General features: G+C 41.8%; 1 protein-coding gene across 1 annotated transcript; it reads left to right on the forward strand.

Annotated features, from left to right (window-relative positions):
• Positions 1–11,533: 11,533 nt before the first annotated feature.
• Positions 11,534–22,596, forward strand: arglu1a (arginine and glutamate rich 1a). Its single transcript, XM_042000917.1, has 4 exons — positions 11,534–12,097; positions 13,396–13,621; positions 19,334–19,417; positions 21,297–22,596. Exons 1-4 carry the CDS (start codon positions 11,766–11,768, stop codon positions 21,459–21,461), a joined length of 807 nt encoding a protein of 268 aa, XP_041856851.1. The 5' UTR covers positions 11,534–11,765; the 3' UTR covers positions 21,462–22,596.
• Positions 22,597–23,973: the final 1,377 nt, after the last annotated feature.

Raw genomic sequence — 23,973 nt, forward strand, 5'->3', positions numbered from 1 at the left:
ACACATGTGGTGATGTACACGTGTACATTTAAAATTATTTGACTGAGTACCAGTCAAAGGTGTAAACACATTGTCCCATTAAATGTAATGGGAAAGTGTGAAACATTATATATATATATATATATATATATATATATATATATGAACTAAGATAAGTGATCAGTCTGTCCAGTCAGGATTCAGCAACCTTCTCAGGTCCTGTTTAGACCACAGTGTTTCCACGCAAAACACAAAACTTTTTCCTTTGCGTATTTAATAAAAAAAAAGAAAATCTCCTTGAGGGGGAAAATAGGACCAGAAACAATGCAGTTTGCATGTCAGGCTTCTAGTAGGCAGTAAAACTTTGCATAGACACACCCAGGTATGCACGAGGTCCTTATAAGACCAGAAAACACTACACAACAACAGAAATGTTACGTGTCAACCAAGTAGGACGTGCTGGTGCAAGTAATCCATGCGTCTTCTCCGATGGCATAAATGTTCCACCAGAAACAGGTTTTGCTTCAACAGACCAAATAAACTGAAAAGATGCAGCAGCAAATGTGACTCAGAGATTCACCGTTGTTGTGCTTTTTGCAGGTTAAGCAGGGTCTGAGTGCACCAGTACAAGATGTCATCATCTCCAAAAGCTTTCAGTTCCAGTTTACAAGAAGTTTACAAGAAGATTGCAAGAAAATCAGGGAAAATTCACGCTGGAAGCAGTTGTCAAATCTTTATAGTTTTATTCACCCAAAACTCTGTTACCATGGAAACAAAAGGTCGGAACGCCACAATACTTCTGCATGTTAAGGCCCATTTATGCTACGTAAATAGCAACATCCACTTCAAACGTCATACGTCGCTGTCCTCATACTTATACGCCTCTTTTGTGTTGTGATGGTTATTAAGTCAGTTCCTCCACTAGCAGGCAGTGCTGAGCTCAGAGTTCACTCTTGCAAGCCGACGTTAGTTTCAGACACCGGTTTGCGGCAGTAATGTATCGCTATAAAGTTTTTTTCAACTCCCCAACAGGCCATAAACATTCACACATAGTCTTCAAAAGCTTGCACAATTTCTACAGTTGTCCTCGTCTTCACTCAGATTTTTTGTTCCCTTCCTGATCTTCTTCTTCTCTAGTTTGTGTCTTTTGCTGGTTGCATGTCAGCTACTCTGCTCAGCACTGCCCCCGTGATGTTCGGTGGCATTGCTCCGTCTTCCAGATCAAGCTACGGATAACAAAGCTCCGTGAGAACAGACCAAATTACACGTGTAACCGACGCAGGACACGGACAAAAGTGTCAGTCTGCGTATCCGTCTTCTGCGTTGAGCATGGATGGGCCTTTAATGTCACAGCGCTGTGGTGTAAACAGGGCCTACAACTGCTTCCTTTCCTCCTGCATGGCATCAGTTCCCTTCCTCTCCTGAAGTCTCCACCTCCACCATCCTCCCCCTTTGTCTCCCCCTGCTCCTCACCTCTCTCATATTCAGCCTGGGGTGAAAGACTTGTTTTCATTCAGTGGAGGCTGGAGAGGAAAGGTTGCTTTCAGGATCCCCCTGTCAATGGCTTTTATGCTTGGACCCATAGGCCATCAACATGACAATGTGACAATGCGGCAGGTCTTTTTAAAAGAGATCCTGTGTTTGTTAAGTGTTTTTCCCCCTGAAGTGCAACCACAGGGCAGGGGCTGGGATCTAAAAGGTGCTTCTGAAAGAAGGGGCCAACTTTGATCAGTCAGTATGAAAGAGATGGACCTTTTGATTAACTCGAGCTGGAAAAACTGGGCTCGTTTTCTGTGACGTTTAGAGCTTTTAATAAATCTGAGAATGATGATCATATTTGTCTGTCTGGACAGTGATATCTGGAATTTTTATTGCTTCTTGTTTATCAAATGGTAATATTGCTGAATTACTGGAGGTGCTGAGTTTGAAGTCGTTGGATAGGAAGTCTTATATTTTCTGCTCTTTGTCTTCTTTCTTGCTTTGAGGACAGAGTGGTCAGAAGCCTTTAGATGGAGCTGTTTCACATACTGTATGCTTTCTCAAGTCTTTGTTGTACATCTGTGAAAGTAAAGAAACAGAGCAGGAGGTCAAAGGTGGCCCCCACTGATACCCTCTGAGAGGGCCTGATTCATCCGTTTCTACTTTATTCAGTTCAGAGAAAGTTGGTTGTCTGAACAACATTGGGTCTGACAATATTTATCACTTTCTCAACAACTAAAAAAAACTCCACAACTACAGTGCCTTGTGAATAAATGTCTTTTAACTAAAATTAGACTTTAAATCCTTCTGAAGTAGTAGCACATCCATCTATACTTTGATTTGTAACCTTTTAAAAGCTGATTCATTGGATCACATGTTTATAAATATAGTAAAGCCTGTTTATTTTGAGTGCAGTATTCTGGGGAGAGTTATTACAATGGCCTCATTTTGCTAGAGAATGATGGCGGACAGCAGGCAGGATTATGTCATTGTCAGGTTTTTTTCTTCTCTCTCCTTTGTTGTTTCTGCTGAATGGTTATCTGATGTTTTTCTTGCAACGTTTTCAAACTCAGATAACAGTTTATTTTTAACCCCTGACAGAACATTTAAAAATTGACAGAGGCAAAGTTAAGTATAGGTCAAGTGAAAACATAACTTAAAAATTCATTTAAATTCTCTGTCTCCACAGAGTAGGAGGGTAGTTGGGTAGAGCTGGCTCATAAAACATCTAGGGTTGCGTTCACCTTTAAACAGGATCCCAGACTGAGTTCCACCAGTTTTTTGTCAGATGCTAGGAGTAATGGATGGCTTGGTCAATGATTTTCATCTGAAAAAAACAGGGTAACAAACAGAAAATGAAAACAAGCATCTGTATTAAATGAAAATGAAATGAATATACAGTAAGTATAATAAAACCTACATCATTAATGCATCCGCACAACTGGGTTTCACACGTCTTCTGGGAACTCTTTTCTGACTCAGGCTGGTGTTGAAAAGATGTTCTGAGCAGGTTTTAACAAACCTGCAGCTGAAACCATCTGGACCTGCAGCCTTGTTCAGTTCCTCCATTTGCTTCTTCACCTGACTGCAACAAAGGTTAGAGGTGGAGACAGAGGACAGCTCAGGAGACATACATGCTAGAGGTGGAGACAGAGGACAGCTCAGGAGACATACATGCTAGAGGTGGAGACAGAGGACAGCTCAGGAGACATACATGCTAGAGGTGGAGACAGAGGACAGCTCAGGAGACATACATGCTAGAGGTGGAGACAGAGGACAGCTCAGGAGACATACATGCTAGAGGTGGAGACAGAGGACAGCTCGGGAGACATACATGCTAGAGGTGGAGACAGAGGACAGCTCAGGAGACATACATGCTAGAGGTGGAGACAGAGGACAGCTCAGGAGACATACAGGCTAGAGGTGGAGACAGAGGACAGCTCAGGAGACATACAGGCTAGAGGTGGAGACAGAGGACATCTCAGGAGACAGACAGGCTAGCGGTGGAGACAGAGGACATCTCAGGAGACAGACAGGTTAGAGATGGAGACAGAGGACATCTCAGGAGACATACATGCTAGGGGTGGAGACAGAGGACAGCTCAGGAGACATACAGGCTAGAGGTGGAGACAGAGGACATCTCAGGAGACAGACAGGCTAGCGGTGGAGACAGAGGACATCTCAGGAGACAGACAGGCTAGCGGTGGAGACAGAGGACATCTCAGGAGAAAGACAGGTTAGAGATGGAGACAGAGGACATCTCAGGAGACATACATGCTAGAGGTGGAGACAGAGGACATCTCGAGAGACAGACATACTAGAGGTGGAGACAGAGGACATCTCAGGAGACATACAGGCTAGAGGTGGAGACAGAAGACATCTCAGGAGCCAGACAGGCTAGAGGTGGAGACAGAGGACATCTTAGGAGACAGACAGGCTAGAGGTGGTAACAGAGGACATCTCAGGAGACAGACAGGCTAGAGGTGGAGACAGAGGACATCTTAGGAGAGAGACAGGCTAGAGGTGGAGACAGAGGACATCTCAGGAGACAGACAGGCTAGAGGTGGTAACAGAGGACATCTCAGGAGACACACAGGCTAGAGATGGAGACAGAGGACATCTCGGGAGACATACATGCTAGAGGTGGAGACAGAGGACATCTCAGGAGACAGACATGCTAGAGGTGGAGACAGAGGACATCTCGGGAGACAGACAGGCTAGAGGTGGTGATAGAGAACATCTCAGGAGACAAACATGCTAGAGGTGGAGACAGAGGACATCTCAAGAGACATACATGCTAGAGGTGGAGACAGAGGACATCTCAGGAGACATACAGGCAAGAGGTGGAGACAGAGGACATCTCGAGAGACATACATGCTAGAGGTGGAGACAAAGGACATCTCAGGAGACAAACATGCTAGAGGTGGAGACAGAGGACATCTCGGGAGACATACATGCTAGAGGTGGAGACAGAGGACATCTCGAGAGACATACAGGCAAGAGGTCGAGACAGAGGACATCTCGAGAGACATACATGCTAGAGGTGGAGACAGAGGACATCTCAGGAGACATACAGGCTAGAGGTGGAGACAGAGGACATCTCAGGAGACATACAGGCTAGAGGTGGAGACAGAGGACATCTCGAGAGACATACATGCTAGAGGTGGAGACAAAGGACATCTCAGGAGACAAACATGCTAGAGGTGGAGACAGAGGACATCTCGGGAGACATACATGCTAGAGGTGGAGACAGAGGACATCTCGAGAGACATACAGGCAAGAGGTCGAGACAGAGGACATCTCGAGAGACATACATGCTAGAGGTGGAGACAGAGGACATCTCGGGAGACATACATGCTAGAGGTGGAGACAGAGGACATCTCGAGAGACATACAGGCAAGAGGCGGAGACAGAGGACATCTCGAGAGACATACATGCTAGAGGTGGAGAAAGAGGACAGCTCAGGAGACATACATGCTAGAGGTGGAGATAAAGAACATCTCGGGAGACATACAGGCTAGAGGTGGAGACAGAGGACATCTCAGGATGTCCTGATGTGGAGGGAGATGAGACTGTGTTGAGGTCCATGACTGAGCTGAGGGTGGCAGAGTGGAGGTGTTACAGGAGGTGTAGGCTCATGGAGGGGGTGTGGTGTTGGGCTGCAGGCAGGTGGGGATTATGCTGAACGTTGTTCTGAACTGAACTGGATTAAAGTTTTTAGGGCTGTCAGTTTTTCACAATATTAAGTCCTGATTGTTAACTTGTGATAAATTGCAAAGATTTTGTCTGTTACTAAATGTACCATAACAGAATATTTATTGTATTTTTAATACTTAAGCAGTTTTATACAGTTATGGAATGAGGTAGTTTGGGTACTTGCCATATTTATTCACTCGAAGTTGAATGACTGTATATACAGACACAAACATTAATGCCTTCTCTCATACCACTAACAGCGGAATAGGAGTAAATATCCTGCTCAGCTCCAGCACTGTTTCCAACTTCTTTAGTTTATCCAGATCAGCTGTTGAAAGGTTGCTGCTTGTAGAGTTATCAGAACATATCCCCTGGAAGCTCCATCATGCACCGCCTTTAGAGGAGGAGGAAGCTCTCAGAATCAGCTGTGTGCTGCACAGCATGTGGTATTTCAGACACAAGGTATTGGTAACTCAGTTCATATCCACAGTAGATAAAATTTGCCCTAATTTTGTCCAGAGAACCATCTTGAAGGAATACAGCTAAACTGTCCGTGTAAAAGATGCATTCTGTGTCCATTTCTGCTTCAGAACCACAACCTTATTTCTGAATCACTTCCTGAAGATGTCGGATTGAGCAGCTGTACTGTTCAGAGCTCCGTAAACATAGCCTCAAACTTTTTTCCTAAATGATTCTTTTTCACCCAAAATGAGTGAAATGGCAAACTCAAACATCATTAAACAAGCCAAACTGTTTTTTTAACTCAAATGCTAAGACAAAAGAGAGGGAATGACCTAGTTACTGATCATGATAACTCCATGGAGGTTACAGTGTAGAGTAGAAGAGAGCGTGGGGATAACTCAAGTCAGTCAACTCCAGTTGAAACTCCCTTAAAGAAAAAAACTCAACCATGAGAGGGAAAAGTTATCTCTGAAGGCTGTAATAGAAGCGCTCAAACTCTGAGAAAATATGGATTCTCATCAGATTAACATGGATGGTGGATAATAAGCCAGTTAAAACAACAAGCTCCATAAAGTAGCACTAGAGTGGCCATACATCCGACTTTGAGAGGGACAGTCTGGTTTTTAAAAGGCCTGTCGCCTTCCAGCTCAGTCTTGAGATGGACGCCCCTTTGTCCTCCTTTTGAGATAATCTCATAAGGTCTGTAATGATAAAGTAAATGTGCCTAATTAAAAATAAATCGATAAACAATAAATAATATAAACTGAAACTACTGAAATGATGCAATCAGGGTTTTGGAAAGGTTAATTAATCTATAATAACATACGACATGTCTTAGATTTGCTAGAGAATAATAATTTATTTAATGAAGGTGGATATATTCTATCTTTTACAAGACCCTGTCCTCTGGTCCGCCTGGGGTGTCCCCCATGGGGCATGGTGGGTGGGTTGTGTGTGGCGTGACTGTGTGGTGGTGAGTGATTGTGTTATTTTCCATCTTTTTCTGTCCCCTCCGGTCAGGTCCAGCAAGATTACATAGATTCCGTGATTCAAAGTAAATAAATGAATCAGATTATGAAGAGGATCCTTACCCATAGGCCTCCCCTTGGCAGAGCAAATTTGTTCAGCACGATACAGCAACCAGATTATCATTTTGCTGCTATGATGCTGGACAGGACAAGTTAAAAAAAAAAACAAAACAAGACCTTTGGTTGTTTTCAACATTCTTTTATTATAGAAACACAAAGTCATTTTGGTTTCAGACAAATTTTTTTGGAAATGATTGGAATTTTATATAATGACATTAATACTTCAGTGTCTTTACGTCATGGTACATGCTCAAGATTTAATATCAGAAGGGGATAAGACAAGGCTGTCCCGGTTCACCTCTTTTTGTACAACGGATGTTATCTATACTAATAAAATACTCTGATTTAGAAGGCCTTGCAGCAGCAGGAAATCAAATAATAGTAAACAGGTGGAAATGCTAGAGGCGACCAATTTTCTCTTTGGAGGCTAGAAAAAGTGGCTTCATATACAAAACCTTGAACACAGCTTAGCTAATGCAGGTAAACAGACGTTTAGCAGTTTGAAAAAGTTTTATTTACAGTTTTTTAATGTTTTCATTGATCTTTTAGCTTCGTTTATATTTTCAAGTGCACAAAGTTAAGAACTGTCACTTTCAGTTACCAGGCATGTGCTATTATCCAAATTAAAAACAAATAAAACATTAATCCTGGGCATATATATGCTATTTATTGAAAATTTTATTCATACCTCAACTGGAGTCGGATCGACAAAGTCAAGGATATTAACTGCCTTCGTGATCCTCTTCCATAGCATTGTTGTGCTCGCCTTTGGCTCCGGTTTTTAGGCTGCCAAACAGCACCTCTTTATTCTTTTCCACCTCACAAGCGAGGCTTTCAGTTTTGACCTCTGAAAAGTTTCTTTTTCTTTTTTTTTCGTTTTGTTTTGTTTTTTTTTTTTGGCTGAACGTCTCCTCTGCACGGTTTGACCTCCCTGGGCGAGACCTCTGGACCGCGAATAATTAAGGACGTAACATGTAAATGACGATGGAGCCACTGCATTTATCAGTGGCCAATCATCCCTACACTGGGATTGTCAGATACAAACGTTTCAGAAGTCACACGTGGATCCAATCAAATCATCATATCACATCATATCCAATCCAGATCATTCCTGCAATCAAAATTGCGCTCATTTCCATGTTCGTTTGATAAATAAGGGCAATTTTAAGAACAAAAAGTAAGACTAAATGTTATTAATTTAACTGGATTTTTAAATGACAGGACTCAGCCAGAATGGTGAGAATCTCACTTTTGAAAGCATAAAAACAAGCATGGTTTCAGCACAGGGTGGGGCAGGGGGTCCATGGATTTTTAGTTTTTGCATGAAGGAGGTCCCCATGGAAAATATGTGTTCCTGGGGACCTCCTAACCACTGGCTTGGTACTCTTGCTAGCGCGTCCATGAACAATACTTCTGGGTAAATGTGCCGATATGAACCATGAACCATTAGTTTGCTACTTTTCATCTGAACTATAAACAAATGCAACAAGAGAGACGATACCAACAACAGAAAAACCGATCAGCTGATCACAGACAGTCGTCACAATTCACAACCTGAGAGGGAGGAGGAGAGTGGCCTGAGGTCTTTTTCCTCCACGCCACTACATGGCACTGTGTTGCCGGGTCTACGGTACACTGATGGAGCGGTGGCACCAAGTGGGTATTTAAACCCAGGTGGGTCACACCTTGATCCCTCTTTTCCTGCCTTCCCGGTGGCAGCAGCAGCGTGACTGTGTGGCTCGAGGGTCGGCGTAGCCTTTTTTGTCATGTGCGTTTTAAAATGGGTAAGACACGCTGCCATCTCCTCTTCCACTCGGGAACACAACATGCGGGCTGCTTATTTGTTTTCCTCACGGTTGATCACTCGTGTGGGGGGAGTGACTGGGGCGCGGGGCGCTCAGGTGGTGATGTAGTTTTTTCTTTTCATTATTTCATTAAATAAAATTGTTTTGATAAACTTGAACTGTCTCCGCCCTGTGGTGTAAAAAAAAACCTGTGTGCCTGACCATTGCATTTGGGTTAGAAATTTCCCAGGGGTGGAATTCCCCTGGGTGGCGTTGCAATAAACATTTTCTTTCTCCACGGTGTGCCCGTCCCCTCATAACGCCACACTATGCTGGGCAAACACAGAGATGATCGGAACATTAACATTTATGCAAAACTAAGTTTACAAAAAAAAAAAAAAAAAGTGCAGGTGCTGAACCTTCTCACTGGGAAAAGTGTGGGTATTAAAAACATCTTCATCCCCAATGCGTGATGCCTTCACCATGCTGGGTTCAGAGTAGAGCTGCTGCTCCTCGCATCAACAGACATCTGGTCAGGATGCTTCCTGGACGCCTCCCTTGTCAGGTGTTCCGGGTACATACAGAGAGTGGGCGGGTCAGGATAGGATCACAGGTAGAAATGATTGACAGACAGCAGCTCGCCTCAATGGCTAGATGCAAAGCGAGATTCACAAAGCAGCTATACCACAGAGCGTCTTTGAGATGGAAGACTTTTCCCTCCTGAATCTCCTCAGCTACACATGAACCAGGTGGTCCTGAACGTATCAGTCTGAGCCGTTAGCGCTGTTAGCTGCCTGTCAGCAGCTCCAGCAGCTCTGGAAAGCTGTGGAGACTCACGGCAGGTTGTGGCAGCTGCAGGAAGAGCTGCTGGAAGTTGCTGCTGCTAAGATTTGAGCTGCTGTCTGATGAGGCTCAGCAGATAAAGAATAAAGTCCGGTGTTACTTTTACACCCTTCAAAAGCACAAATCCATCCCATTGCAGGAATATTTAATCAAAATCTGTGAAAGAAAAGAAGTCTGAAGCTGGCAAATCTACACCATATAAGCTCACATCCCTTCATGTGCATTAGTGGGTGTGATTTTCTATGCCTGCAAGGCGAGGTCCCGTCTGTTTGTATCTGGAGGGAGGCGCTGTGTGTTTTTTTTTATTTTATTTTATTTTCTCGTGATGTAGATAACCTCTCTATGTCACAAAAAACATAACCTGAGCTGTGTCTGAATGTCCCCCCTACTCCCTACATAGTGCCCTATATAGGGGTCCCGCCATTTTGTCGGAGTGTCCGAATGTCCAGAGAGAAAAAAGTAGGGCACTCAAAATTACCCACAATGCATCTTGAAAAGTAGTGAGCATCGATGGCATTGCGTGCAGAAGCTCAACATGGCGCAAGGAGGCGAAAAAATTGAGCTGCGCAAAATGACCTATAAGCAAAAAAACAACATAGGGAATAAAAATAAAAATATTTACACACAACTTCGAATTGGATTTGTAATGACATCTTGACACGGGTTGTGGTTGCCGTGGTGATGTCACTCGGTTTGCAGCAAGGAAAAATAGGCAGCTTCGCGTCCAAATCGCCAAGAGAATGAGTCACTATGTAGTGTGTTATGTAGTGCAGCCCTATGTAGTGAACGAGGGATTAGGGAGAAGGTTGGACATTCGGACACAGCCTTGGTTTTACCTTGTAGAGGGTGTTATATTTTATATATTATATATTATATATATATATATTTTATACCTTAGATCTTTTATTTATTTATTTATCTTCTATACTGCTCTCTTTGCACTGACATTGGGGATGGCTTAATCTCATTGTATATTTGTATAATGACAATAAAAGGCATTCTATTCTATTCTATTCTATTCTATTATGAACCATTTTTACCCACAAAATCCTGTTTAAAAAAAACAAACAAAAAATTAATATCACAACTAAGTAATTCTGTGTTGTTTACAACCCAAAAGACACATTTTTGGGGTGCACTAATCACATTTTTTGTTCCAAACAATGTGGAACATTTGTCGGTGCATGGATTCCAGTACACCAATAAAATTGAGACACATGTCAGAGCTTGGCCAATTTAACTACTTTGGTACTTTATTTAGCAAGATTTCAGACCAATCTCTCTGGTGTTACTGGAGACTTTTGAACACTGACTTGAAAGCATGTTTACTTCTTTTCAATGGAGCTGGCTTCCACATGCCCCTCCCCCGTCCATTAGCGCCCACAGCTGCAGTCATTGCAGAAGATCCCTTCTGCTCCATGACCACACTGAAAATGAAACTCACAAAGCTGCCGCTGGTCGTGTCCTGGCTTACCGTCAGATATTAATGCCTATTATTGAAGAGTGTGAACGGAAACTTTTAAAAAGTTTAAAGTGATGTAACATGTTGTAGACTCTTAATTAGATAACAGGTGGAGCTGTTAGTTAAAGTACTTGAAATGAATTTTAACTTTAGGTTTGTTAATTTTGGCCAGGGATATTTTCTATTACATTTTCTACTGTTTGGAATTAAAATGCAGTTAAATGCACTTTCCAGACATTACTAGAACTTGAGTTTACAGTATTTATGTCTGTCTATTATTTGATTCAGCCATCCACTAAAATCCATTTAAATTAAAAAAATGTTTTTGGAGAAACTATTGTTATGTGATTAAAATGTGATTTGTCAATATTAATTAATTACAAAGCCTGTAATTATTTCAATATTTTGTAAATGTAAATATTAAATAATTGAGTCCTATATACATATATATATATATATATATATATATATATATATATCTGAAGTGATTAATAAAGTATTTATATTCTATTCTATTCTATATATATATATATGTGTGTGCGTGTGTGTGTGTGTGCGCGCTTGCGCGCAGCATTAAGAATCAGCAATTTTCAATATAACTTTTTTTGTCCACAGTTTTGGGGACTGAGCATAGAGTGTATGGGACTGACTCACATTTGATCTTCGGCTATCCTTTGTCTAGGCGCCAGCAAGGTTCCGAAGGCTGTCGGAAAGTGTCGAAGGCCGTGGTGCTTGATGGGAAACAACAAACTGACAAGTCGCCATCTTTGCTTGTATCGAGTTAGTAGGGCAAAATATGAACCGCATTTTGATGGTTTCTCTTATTTTTCCTCACCCACAGAGACCTGTTTATGAAAGTTTGCTGTATAGGTTGTGCAAATAGAACGTTTACAGAAGATCAGTTGCTGTAAAGTCTCTAATTTTGGACAAATAGCAGCTAGAAGACAGAGGAGTTTGGTGTTAGTGGTCATCATGGGCCGCTCAAGGAGCCGAAGCTCGTCCAGGTCCAAACACTCAAAAAGCAGCAAACACGGTAAGAAACGGAGCCGATCTCGCTCGCATTCAAGAGACCGTGAGAGGTCCAAAAAGCGCTCCAAGTCCCGGGAAGCGAAAAGAAGTCGGCGCCGAGATTCCCGCTCGCGTTCCCGATCAACCACAGCCTCGTCTCGCAGGGACAGAGCAGCCTCTCCGCCGGAGCGCATCGACATCTTTGGCAGGACACTGAGCAAGAGAAATGCTTTGGACGAGAAACAGAGAAAGGAAGAGGAGGAGAGGAAGGCCGAGATGGAGAGACAAAGGAAAATGTAAGTGTATATACTGTGAAATTGTACAGTTAATGTTGCATAACACTGGTTGTTAGACTGCGCTGTAGTTTAGCTCAAAACAAGGCCGCCGGCATTCACTCATACGTGCTGGATGCTAACGCTAACAAGCTAGCAGTTAGCACCAGACATGCAGGGCCCTGATCACACAGGACACAATTATACCTGTCAGTGCTCACAACTTTGTCACAGCGGATTGACTAACCTTTTCACATGGACGACACTTTAAGTTGTAATTTAATAAAGATATTGTTTAACTCTTAATTTCAATAACATTAAATCTATAATCTACGAACACGTAAGATGTATGAATAGTGACGAGTGGGAATGAAGAGTTCTTGCTAGTTTTAATTGTTCATTGATTATGTTAATAGTCTTCTTGACCATCAGCTGTAAAACTTAACAAGTAACCATAGAATTTTGTAGATTTCGTGTAGCAGTGAAAAACAAAAGACTTTAGTCTTAAGGTGTATGAGCTTAATCATTGATTTGGTGGCTCATTTTCTTGAGTTCATGCTAAAAACCATAAAACACCCCAACAGACTGCGTTCAACTCACCCAGGATTTGTGTTCACTTAGCTTAACTTGTCCTAAATTTATACACTATTTAACTTTTTAAATGTGTCCAATGCAGAGGCTTCAGTAACATGAAATCATAGTTTTCCAGTATGATCCTATAGTTGAACATCAAGCCCAGTGTTTAACAAACAATAACAGAATAAACCACCCAATAATCCTGTATTACCAGCCATTTTTCACACATTACTTTGGATTAAACATCCTAGACTGGCCTTAAACAACATGAAAAAATGAGGTAATGAGACTAAGCTGAAGGGAGTCCTCATTTATTTTATTTTTAATGAAGAAGTTGGATGTCAGTATCTACCCTCTGTGATATCTGGAACCTCCTTTTTCTTCAGTTTTTCTAGTATTTTCTCTGTCCAGTTTTGTCTCTGGTCGTGCTAATAAGGATGGAGACACAAGCTGACTAAATCGCAAGTTGTTTTTTCTATTTTTTATTTATTAATTTTTTTTTTTACAGTTTATGTTCATTTGCTGGAATACTACATACATAGATGAACACAATCTAAATGTGATGAAATAGCAGCCGAACTGAAATGTAAATCTTATAGTCTGGGATTGAAAGTCCAAACGGGCTGCAAGTTTCTAAACTTTCGTCTTTTTGTAAATAATAAAGCTTTCAGGGCTCCGTATTAATAGTTAACATCTTGTCTGGGGCAGCCTAACTTTAAACTCTCTGTCTTCCTGCCCTCCTCCAGCCGGCAGCAGGAGATAGAGGAGAAGCTGATTGAGGAGGAGACGGCTCGGCGGGTGGAGGAGCTGGTGGCCAAGCGGGTGGAGGAGGAGTTGGAGAAGCGTAAGGATGAGATTGAGCGTGAGGTTCTGCGGCGTGTTGAGGAGGCGAAGCGCATCATGGAGCGGCAACTGCTGGAGGAGCTGGAGAGGCAACGGCAGGCGGAGCTGGCAGCGCAGAAGGCCAGAGAGGTAACGCTCGGTCGTTGGGAACGCTGTCCATCTCTAACCCCACCCCCACCCCCACCCTACTCACTGGGTTTTAGTCTTCCAGTCTGAGAGTTTCACCATGTTCAACTTAACAATGTTGTTTCTTCTGTTAAGTCTCTCCTGTTCTCTGATGTTTCATCTAAAGTAACTGATGAAGAATAAACTTTCACCTCCATCCATTAGTCCCTTTTTCACATCAACAGTCCGGTTAAAAATCTCCGGTGCCCATGAGCACTTCCTCTTTCACTTCCATCATTTTTAAGCCAAATATTCTTTTTAGTTTTTTTTTTTATCAGGTCAGAAGTCTTCATCAGATCCTGGAAAGATGCTTGTGATGTGTTCAGATGGAGCTAGGCCTGTCACGATAACAAAATCTACCGTGTGATTAATTTTCTCCAGAGTTATGTCAATAAACGATAACATTTTGTAAAGTGATAATGTTGTCATTTTGAATCAATTTTCAACTATTATAATGACAATGCCATAATAATGCAAGTACACCCTTTCATTATGTCATTGTCACCAATAAACTTCAATCTCTAAAGAACGCTTTACTGGAACTAGAAGAAATTTTAAATAACAAACAAAAAACAATAAACAGAATAGACTCACGGTCTCATTAATAGTGAATGAAAACAAAACTCAACCAAAAACAATAATTATGGTAGATAATAAAGTCACTATTCTGTAAACAAAATTGCCCTTTAAAAAATATATAAAAAAAATATTAAACATGTGAGAAAACCGGTAAAACTGCCAGTTAGTACCATTGTATTAAAAAAACTAGAAAGAATATACTGTGCATCGTTGCTGTTTGTGAAGCTGCGTGTCGGACTGATCTATGAGCAGTGAATGAACCGCGACGCTGCGCTGCTGCGACGCCGTTTCCACGTACGGCGGGACATCAGCACAGAAGTAACGCGACACACTGGGAATCCTCCCGAACCTCTGGATTAGCCGGCATTGCTCTTGATGTGTATTTCAGCATGAGAAATCGGAGGTTTAGCGCAAGAGCAGGAGAAGCCACTTAAATGCGTGAGTCTCACGGCCGATACGTGAGAGTTGGCAGCCCTGTAAAACAAATGTGACGTACCGGCTCGTACAGGTTAGTGCTTCACCACGGTCTCGTGCTGCAACATGCTGCTGTTGAGTATGACACAAGATCACTCCACAAGAAACGAGAGCGTTCAGTCGAGATACTCCAAACAGAAACCTGTTGTCATACACAGTCTACGGTAAAGTAAGATAGAGGAAAAAAAGAAATAAAATTATTGCGGCTGACATTATTGCCTCCCCCCCGCATCATTTATAAAATGAGTGTGTGTTTACACTGTAAAACAGTAAATACAGTATTTTAAAACTGGCCAGTGCAGCACTGACGCTGAAGTGGACCAGAACCTCCCTGTTTGGTACTGATCAGGAGATAAATGAAGTCTGAATGTTTAACTGTTTGGATTTGTTCGTTCGTTATTGTCCTGTTTTCTTCCAAATAACCTTTCTCAATCCTAAACATGGTTCATGTTCAGGCCCGGCAGAATTAACCCGACTCCTGTACACAGAAGGTCACTTTGATGTGTTCTTTGAAAAAGTCCAGGTTTTCCTCTGACCATCATGGCAGCAGACTGTCATCAGATTTTAGTCATTTTATGTTCAGAAATGTTAATAACATTCATTGAATCCACAGTTTGTCCTGCTCTGGGTTTATGCAGCTGCTCCTCTAACACTTCTTGTTTGGAGATCTTCAGTCGGATGATTCAAGCCTGTGAAACATGCCCAAACTTCCCTCTTTTACTGATTAATCTTCTGTAGAAAACTGCATCACATGGACAGAGTGTATCCCTGCAGATCAGAATAAGTCTCTTTTTCATATCAACAGTTAAAAATCTCTTGTGCCCATGAGCACAGGAGACCTCTTATATCATCACCAGTGTGTCAGGAACAGTAGTTTAACTCTGTGTGGTGAATGGTGATGTATAGCTAACCCTTTAGGTGATCTATGGATGTTCTCCAGGGATTTACATTCCATCCAGGAGGTTTGTGATCCAACCGCAAAATGTGCTGTTTGTTCAGAGACTATATCAGTGGTTGGCAGCTGGCGGCCCGTGGGCCAAAACTGGGCCGCCGCCACTAAAATCGGTCCCACCAGATTGCAAGAGTTCTGTCTGGTTGTGCAGAGACATGCTGCTGTTTGCAGCGCTGTGTTAAAAGAACAGCGTGGCCCCTTTCAGAATGGTCGAGCTGAGAGGAGGGGAGACACCCAGCCCAGGAGTGAGAGCGGTAGGTAAGGGGGGGGATGGTAGGGGAGGGGGGACGTCAGGTAGGGATGTTCTTTTTCTGTCCGATATGATTCCGATACCTGGGCTTTAGGTATCTGCCAATACCGAGTACGGATCCAATACCAGTGTTATTTTATTAAGAGGTCTATAAATTCTGTTTCATTCTTCAGCTTCACGTGACAGCGACATGGATCTGACTGACACGAGACCGATCAATTTTTTTCTATTGCCAGTGCATCCAATAACAATACTTTGGGTTAAATATAAGATGAACCACTAGTTTCCTCTTTCTCAGATGAAAAACAAACGTTTGGGTCAAAGAATTTCTATTAGAAACTATGTTGAAATTGGACGTAGAAATGGTTTTACACAAAAAGGGCTGTTAATCCAGGACAATAAACTCCCAGATGTTCCTATTTGCTGTGGCTTTCTGGCTTTCTTCTGAAAATTCCTCATGTTTTTTAAAACATTTGCCAACGTTTGTTTGCTGTGGTTTGTTGCACATTTCCTTTAGGCAACAAACTCGTTCTTTCACGTGATTCCAACCAAAATGCATATGCGAGATGCCTCATGCCTCATATCGCTGTTTTGCTGGTGGGATTTTCTAATCAGTAATGACGCCAAATTACTAACATACCATTAATGCTAAATGTTAGCACAGCAGTGACTCACGTGCAGCTGCTTCTCCACCTACCAACTCAAAACAACGGTCACACAAGACTGTGTAACTTCCTGTGTCTGTGTGTGGTTTGTTGGGCAGGAAACAAAGCATTATTATTCCGTTTCCATGGTATCGGATGATGTTTAGACAGAAATACTCACCGATACCGATCCCCTTACTTTTGGTAGGATCGGCGAGTATTCCGATGCTAGTATCTGTATCGGCCCACCCCTAACATCATGACAGAGGAAGTCACTGAGAAACTTGCGGTTTAACGGTGAATGTTTTGCTACCAGCTTTAGCAATAAACACCACACAGTCCGGCGTCTGCTTCACCACCGCTGGGTAACGTGAAGGGAGCCAAGCCTGCAGCTAGCTGCAGCTTCACCCAGGAGTAATCACCTTGTCTCTGCCTCCCAAGCTTGGTTTGGAGGTGGAACCAGGAAAGTTTAGCAGCCGTTACTGTCTGAGTTTTCCCCGATAGTGGAAGCAACAGACCAAAGCAACGCAGAACCGTCACAGAAAGAAAAGGAAAATATCTTTTGTTGTTGCTGTGGGCACGGTGCCAAGAAGCCGCCCCATAAGTGCAGGTTCAATCCCAACGTCTCCCTGACCTACTTTCTCTACTTGCTGAACAATAAAGAACACTAGAGCCCACACAATGTTAAATATATACGAAAGTAAAAAACACTTGTGTATGGAAGACGCACATTACACTAATAACATCTCACATGTTGACCAGCCATCCATCTGCCGACCCCTGCTCTCTATGCTAAATCCACAATTCGTGATCCATGGTAACGCAATCATTTGTCACATCTTCACAAAAAATTTCTAATTCAAGTCTAAATCAAGTTACTAAGAGACCTCTATTTTGACCCGGAAATGATGATGAGGCCACTTCATGTCAAACTTTCCACCAATCAGAGAGCTCAAACTGACGGTAATGTCCAATCAGGAGCGGCCAAAGATCAACAAGTGAGCAGAAAGTTCTGTCTGTTAGGGCTAGGTTAAAAAGGAAAAATCAATTTATCAATTTCAGTTAATAAAAAAAAAATGCAATATCAATTCATAAAACTTGGAGACAATTTTTTTTATTTTTTATTTATTTATTTTTTTAATATGTCCTCTTTTCTGGTAACGTGACCCTCCTTGTGTGACTTACCGAGGCTCGGCGAGATCTTAGCATGTACACACACAACTGGTTTCCTGTGTCGCCTCCGTCCAATCAGCTTCTCTTGCTGAGATGACGTCTCATTCAGATGTTTTCATTCACCAGTGTGAACACACATAAAGAAATAAATATGTTTTTAATAAGTTTAATATGTTTGTAAGAAAGAAAAGGAACAAAATTGATTAAAATGGGGAAATCGGATTTGGTTAGAAAAATCAGAGATTTTATTTTTGGACCATATCGTCCAGCCCTTCAAAGTTCTGTTAGTAATAAATTCTTGGCCTTTATGCTGCTATATCTATTGATAGATTCGTATAAGTTTAGCCTCAATCTGACAAGTGAAAAAGGAGCTGGAGCTTTGAGGGTTGGGCACAGCGGTCAGCTTGCGAGCCTTGCAGGGTTGACTGGCATCTGTAAACACTGGACCTGAACACAACCTCTCCGTCTGTTCAGAGCAGGATCTTTGACAGCAGCAGGGTTTGCAAACGGAGCGTTCATGTATTGAACAGTGTTCACAAACCCAGCCGGCTTTCTATAAAACCTAAACCAGGTGAGAGTCACTCTGAGGTCATTTCCTGCCTCGGCTTCTTCCTCTTCCTCTCATCCGTGTCAGATTTTCCATGTTTTCTCTCTGTTAAACTGACTTGACGCCACACTGCTCTGAACCTTTACCTGCCCCCACCCTTCCATGATGGAGCGCTGTATGTTGTTTCCTGTATGACGAAGTAAATTCTGTGGACTGATGATGAAAAAGTTGTTGTTTTGTTCTTCTAACCTGCTTCTCCTGCAGGGCTGCTGCTCTCTTTCACATTGTCTTGTTTTTGTTGTGTTGTAAACAAAATTCCCCCCTTCCTGACCAGCACTGACCTGAGCTGGCCTGCAGTCTCACAGCTGTGACTTGTCTTGTTCTGTAAGTGTTCCATGGTGGGGTCGTCCTCCAGCACAGACACCACTCTGTCCTTTATGTCCACTGTCCACACGGACTACTGTAAAGGACAAACTAAACAAACTAAAGCAGTGCAGAGATCAGAGTTATACAGAGGAATGCCGCGGGCGTCCCCCATACCCACCTACCTACCTACCAACCCATCACAGGAGGGCCTCTCTGTCTCTGCAGGGGCCACAGTCCGGACGAGACAGTAAATATTCATCCGTTTAATGCTTTCACCAGTTGTAGGTACACAGGCAAGGAAAATACGTAGGTATCGTTGATTGGTGAGCCAAAACTATTCCCTCCTTCTTGTTTTCTTTTTCTCTTGATGATGATGAAAACCAAACCAGCAGATTTATTCTATTTAGACTGTTTTTTTGTCCTCTGAGTGGGATGAGTGAGTTCACCTTTTAATGTGCAGTCAGGGTCCCAGGAGTGGTTCAGCCTTTTATTTTCAGAGGGAGGGGGGCAACTTAGTGGGTGTGTTTCCCAAACACTTTATTTTTTGCCCCTTTATGTAAAAAATGTAATGGCTGAATGTGAGTGTGGTCATGTATGAGAGTTAAACAGGCTTTACTGTGTGTGAGTGTGTGCGTGTCTGTGTGACAGTAGCCTGTTCACGCGCTAACATGGCACCATGTCGCCCATCTAGGAGGAAGAAAAATCCAAACGGGAGGAACTGGAAAAAATCCTGGAGGAGAATAATCGCAAGATCGCTGAAGCTCAGGCCAAACTGGTAGGACCCAACACAGAAACGGCTGCTCTACACACACATCACACACACTTCAGAACCTGACACATCACTTGTAGGGGTGCTTGCTGCCTTGATGCTAGGGGCGGGGCCAAGTTTTTAGATGCATCGAAATGTGGTCGTGGACTCAGAATGAATGTGCAAATGATAAAAAAAAACCTGCTGTTTGCTGCTTGTTAACATTGTTGAGGAACACAGAGGTTGGAACTCAAAATTAGCACAGAATTATTCATCATTTTTAAATTAAAATAAAAATTTAAGACATTACGTTTAGCAAATCAAAAAGACCTCAATTAATTTACATGTTACTCTGCGCCTGATTCCAGGTTTTAAACCGGCAGTGTCCACAGTTTATAAATCTACTTCAGACTTAACTCTTTTCATCTTGTGGGTACAGCAAAAAGGGCAATGTGGGCAGTGTTGCCAGACATTTTATTTATTTATATATATGTATATATATATATATATATATATATATATATATATATATATATATATATATATATATACATATATATATATATATATATATATATATATATATATATATATATATATATATATATATATATACATATATATATATATATATATATATATATATATACATATATATATATATATATATATATATATATATATATATATATATATATATATACATATATATATATATATATATATATATATATATATATATACATATATATATATATATATATATATATATATATATATATATATATATATAGGGCAGTTATTAAAACTTTTAATCGCAATTAATTGCATTGTTACACGCAAAAATGTCTTTCCTTTAAAAGAAGGCCTACGGTTATATAAAGAAAATGCAGTAAATTTTGGTCTCCAACCTGCGACTCTGGAGCTGCAAGTGTTTCTCTGGACCTTCCACATGCCTCTAAATACGTGGCTAGAATATGTTTTTAAATCTATCTTTCTTGTCATTAGGTTGGAAACCAGGAACTTTTTTTTTTTTTTTTTTTTTTTTAATTCATTTTCCACAAATATCTTAGAAACATCTTCTTATCCTTAGAAAAAAAGTATCATCTTTTATGAAGGTTTTATGTTTTTCTTTATTTTAAAAAATAAAAATGTGGTTCTTCAAAAGTAACAAACATCCTATGGTGGCTCTTCATTAAAAATATATATTAACTTACCTTTTTGAAAAGTCTGGTAACATCTGCGTCTCTAAAGTTGTTTTATTTAGCTGGCTGAGGGAAAAATGTCTCTTTGGATTGGAAAGGCTGCAGACCCCTGCACTAAACACATAAACAGGTTTAGCAGCAGTTTTCTCTTTAAACAGCAACAGTTCAAACATTTCTTCATGTATATTTATAAAACCGAATATTTATGAGAAAGAAGGATGAAATGTTCAGGATTTACTAACTAAAAGGTAAAAAGTCAGCAGGATGAATTTAAAGCTGTGAAGCTGCTTCCTTCTAAACACAGAAGGAACAATATGTGATGAATATCAGCATCAGGTGAACAGACAGAAAGCAGGATGAGAATCTTGATGTTGTACTAAATGGTTTTACCTACATGCCAATAGAACCTGTCTTCTTACACTTACAAATAATCTTCTGTAACTATGGAAGAGTTATAGACTTTAGATTTATTTAAGCTGATCACACTCACAGGATTTTATTGAAAAATGTATGAAGATACTTGTGTAGACTTTAAAGACCAACACACTCCTTGTATGGTTTTAATACCACTAGATATGCAGATGTATTAGTCTCTGAAGTATGACGTCTTATAATTTACACGCTGAGGTCATGTTTAACACCTGCACGCTGATCAAAGAGAGAAACATCATTTTGAGCTCCATCTCTCTGCTGTCTGACAGGCTGAGGAGCAGTTGCGTATCGTGGAAGAGCAGAGGAAGATCCATGAGGAGCGCATGAAGCTGGAGCAGGACCGTCAGAGGCAGCAGAAGGAGGAGCAGAAAATCATCCTGGGAAAGGGAAAGTCCAGACCCAAGCTCTCCTTTTCCCTAAAGGCTGCTGAATAAGACTGCTCCCCCTTCATGTCATGCCCTGCCTTCATCCAGCGCTCCTCATAACCCAAGTCCTTGTTGTTCTCTTTGGAGTGATCGCTTCATTTTGGAAGTGCTAAAGGAGACCATGGGAAAAAGGCTGAACTCCCTGTGTTAACCTGCTCATCCCTGTGGAGGTCCGTCTGGTCTGACAAAGGAAGGAACTTTTAACCTTGAGGAACTTGAATGCTCCCACCAATCCTCCTTCCACACTCTGGTTTTTGTTTTTTAATTTTAGTGAACTTAGAAAGGATAACATGTTTGTTGGCCGTAAGTCTTAACTCTGTAACACTGAGCAGCAGCGCGCCTGCTGTCTTCAGATGTCCTTATGCAGACAGGACTCTGCAGCCTGGGAGTCGGCCGCTGGTTTTCCTGCTCTCTAAAAGCGGCCCACAGTGGGAATGAATAACAGCAGAGCCTTGGAAAGCACAGTTAAGTCCCAATCAGCTGACAGGTTTGTGTCAACCACATTCCTCACATCCTCCAGTCATATCCTGTGTTTCCCAAAAAGTCTCCGACTCCTCTTCCCGCTGCTTCCCACTGTCAGTCATGTGTGAGAATGTTTCATGTTTCCTTAAAGGAAATGGCTCACACTGGAACAGGTGAACTTGGCCTCGACTCCCAGGCTGCCTGATTGAACCACACCTACAGCAGGACGTGTGATGAAGGGGATTGTGGGTAATGGAGGAGAGAAGACTGTTTCTGTATAATGAAATGTTAAGAGTTCAGATTTCCTTCTGATTATTCACAATAGAGAAGTCTGAGTAGTGACTTGAGCTGTTTGTCTCCCACTCTTGACATCACGTCCATGTCCTGTCCCTCATCTGTCCCTCATCTGTCCCTGTCATGTTGTAAATTCACTTGGTAAAGGCTCCATTCATAGAGGATGCACAAGTTCAGGTAAGACAAGGTTTGGGGTCAGTATGTGCGTGTGTGTGTGTGCTTGTGTGTGTGTGTTGGTATGCATGTGACAGACTGACCTCAGGTGGGTATAATACATTTATTTAGTGGAATCTTGAATGCGTCATGTGCTTTTTTTTTTTTTTTTTTTTTTTTTTTTTTTTTTTGTCCTCAAATGTCAACAGATCAATAAATCCATTGAATGCCTGAATCGGTGTCATGATGTTAGTCTCTGCAGCTGAGTCATCAGGTGATCCATCGCGTGGGTCACCAGGGCGTCTATAGATGGTCATCAGGGGGCTTGTAGGGATGGTAATGTGGCTTTCATAATGAAAAATGGTGTTTGCACAGACATGTTCAGATGAATGAATCTTTCCGTACGCTTGTTCCTGATCATCTTTCCTTGATTCATCCCAACTGACTTGGAATTGGTAGCAGCTGCTCGGCCACTTGGACTGCTTTATTGCCTCTGATTGATAAAAATACAAATGAGTATAAATACATAGCAATACTTTCACTGCTCGTCCAAATAACGACAAAAACACCAGAAATTTCACAATGTGAAAGTGATGTGGTTGAATCAGTGGAGGAAAGAAAGCGTTGTAGCGGGTTGGGTTGGGAGGAGCTTTTAGCATGCCGTGTGTCTGTGTTAGTGAGAATTATGTTTAAATGTATTATAATTCAGCAGCCTAAGCAGGGAAGCCCAAGCTTCCCTCTCCAAGGGCACTAACTCCGATTCGTCTGGGAGAATCCTGAGACATTCCCTGACATTTTTACATACATACATAAAAAAGAGAAGATAAAAAGATTTTTGGTTCAAAATAAATATTTAAAAACTATATATATATATATATATATATATATATATATATATATATATATATATATATATAAAATCATGGGAGGAAAAGCCCCTCCATGGGATGTACCACCGACAGATAACTGAAGTGGCTGATATCAAGAAATCCTACCAATGGCTAGAAAGGGCTGGACTGAAAGACGGAACAGAGGCACTGATCATGGCTGCACAGGAGCAGGCCTTGAGCACCAGAGCAATAGAGGCCCAGATCTACCATACAAGACAAGACCCCAGGTGTAGACCGTGTAAAGAGGCCCCTGAGAAAATCCAGCACATAACTGCAGGGTGTAAGATGCTGGCAGGGAAAGCTTACAAGGAGCGTCATAACCAAGTGGCTGGTATAGTGTACAGGAACATCTGTGTGGAGTACAGTCTGGAAGCCCAGAGGTCAAGGTGGGAAACACCTCTGAAGGTGGTAGAGAATAACCAAGCTAAGATCCTGTGGGACTTCCAGATCCAGACCGACAAAATGCTAACGGTAAACCAGCCGGACATTGTGGTGATGGACAAACAGCAGAGGAAAGTCGTTGTGGTTGACATCACAATACCAAGCGACTGTAACATCAGGAGAAAAGAACATGAGAAACTGGAGAAATACCAAGGCCTGAAAGAATGACTTGAGAAGGCCTGGAAAGTGAAGGCAACAGTGGTGCCCGTGGTCATCGGAGCACTCGGGGCAGGAACCCCCAAACTGGAAGAGTGGCTACAGCAGATCCCAGGACAAACCTC

Source organism: Melanotaenia boesemani, chromosome 12 (genome assembly GCF_017639745.1).
Source record: "Melanotaenia boesemani isolate fMelBoe1 chromosome 12, fMelBoe1.pri, whole genome shotgun sequence".
Taxonomy (NCBI): Eukaryota; Metazoa; Chordata; class Actinopteri; order Atheriniformes; family Melanotaeniidae; genus Melanotaenia; species Melanotaenia boesemani.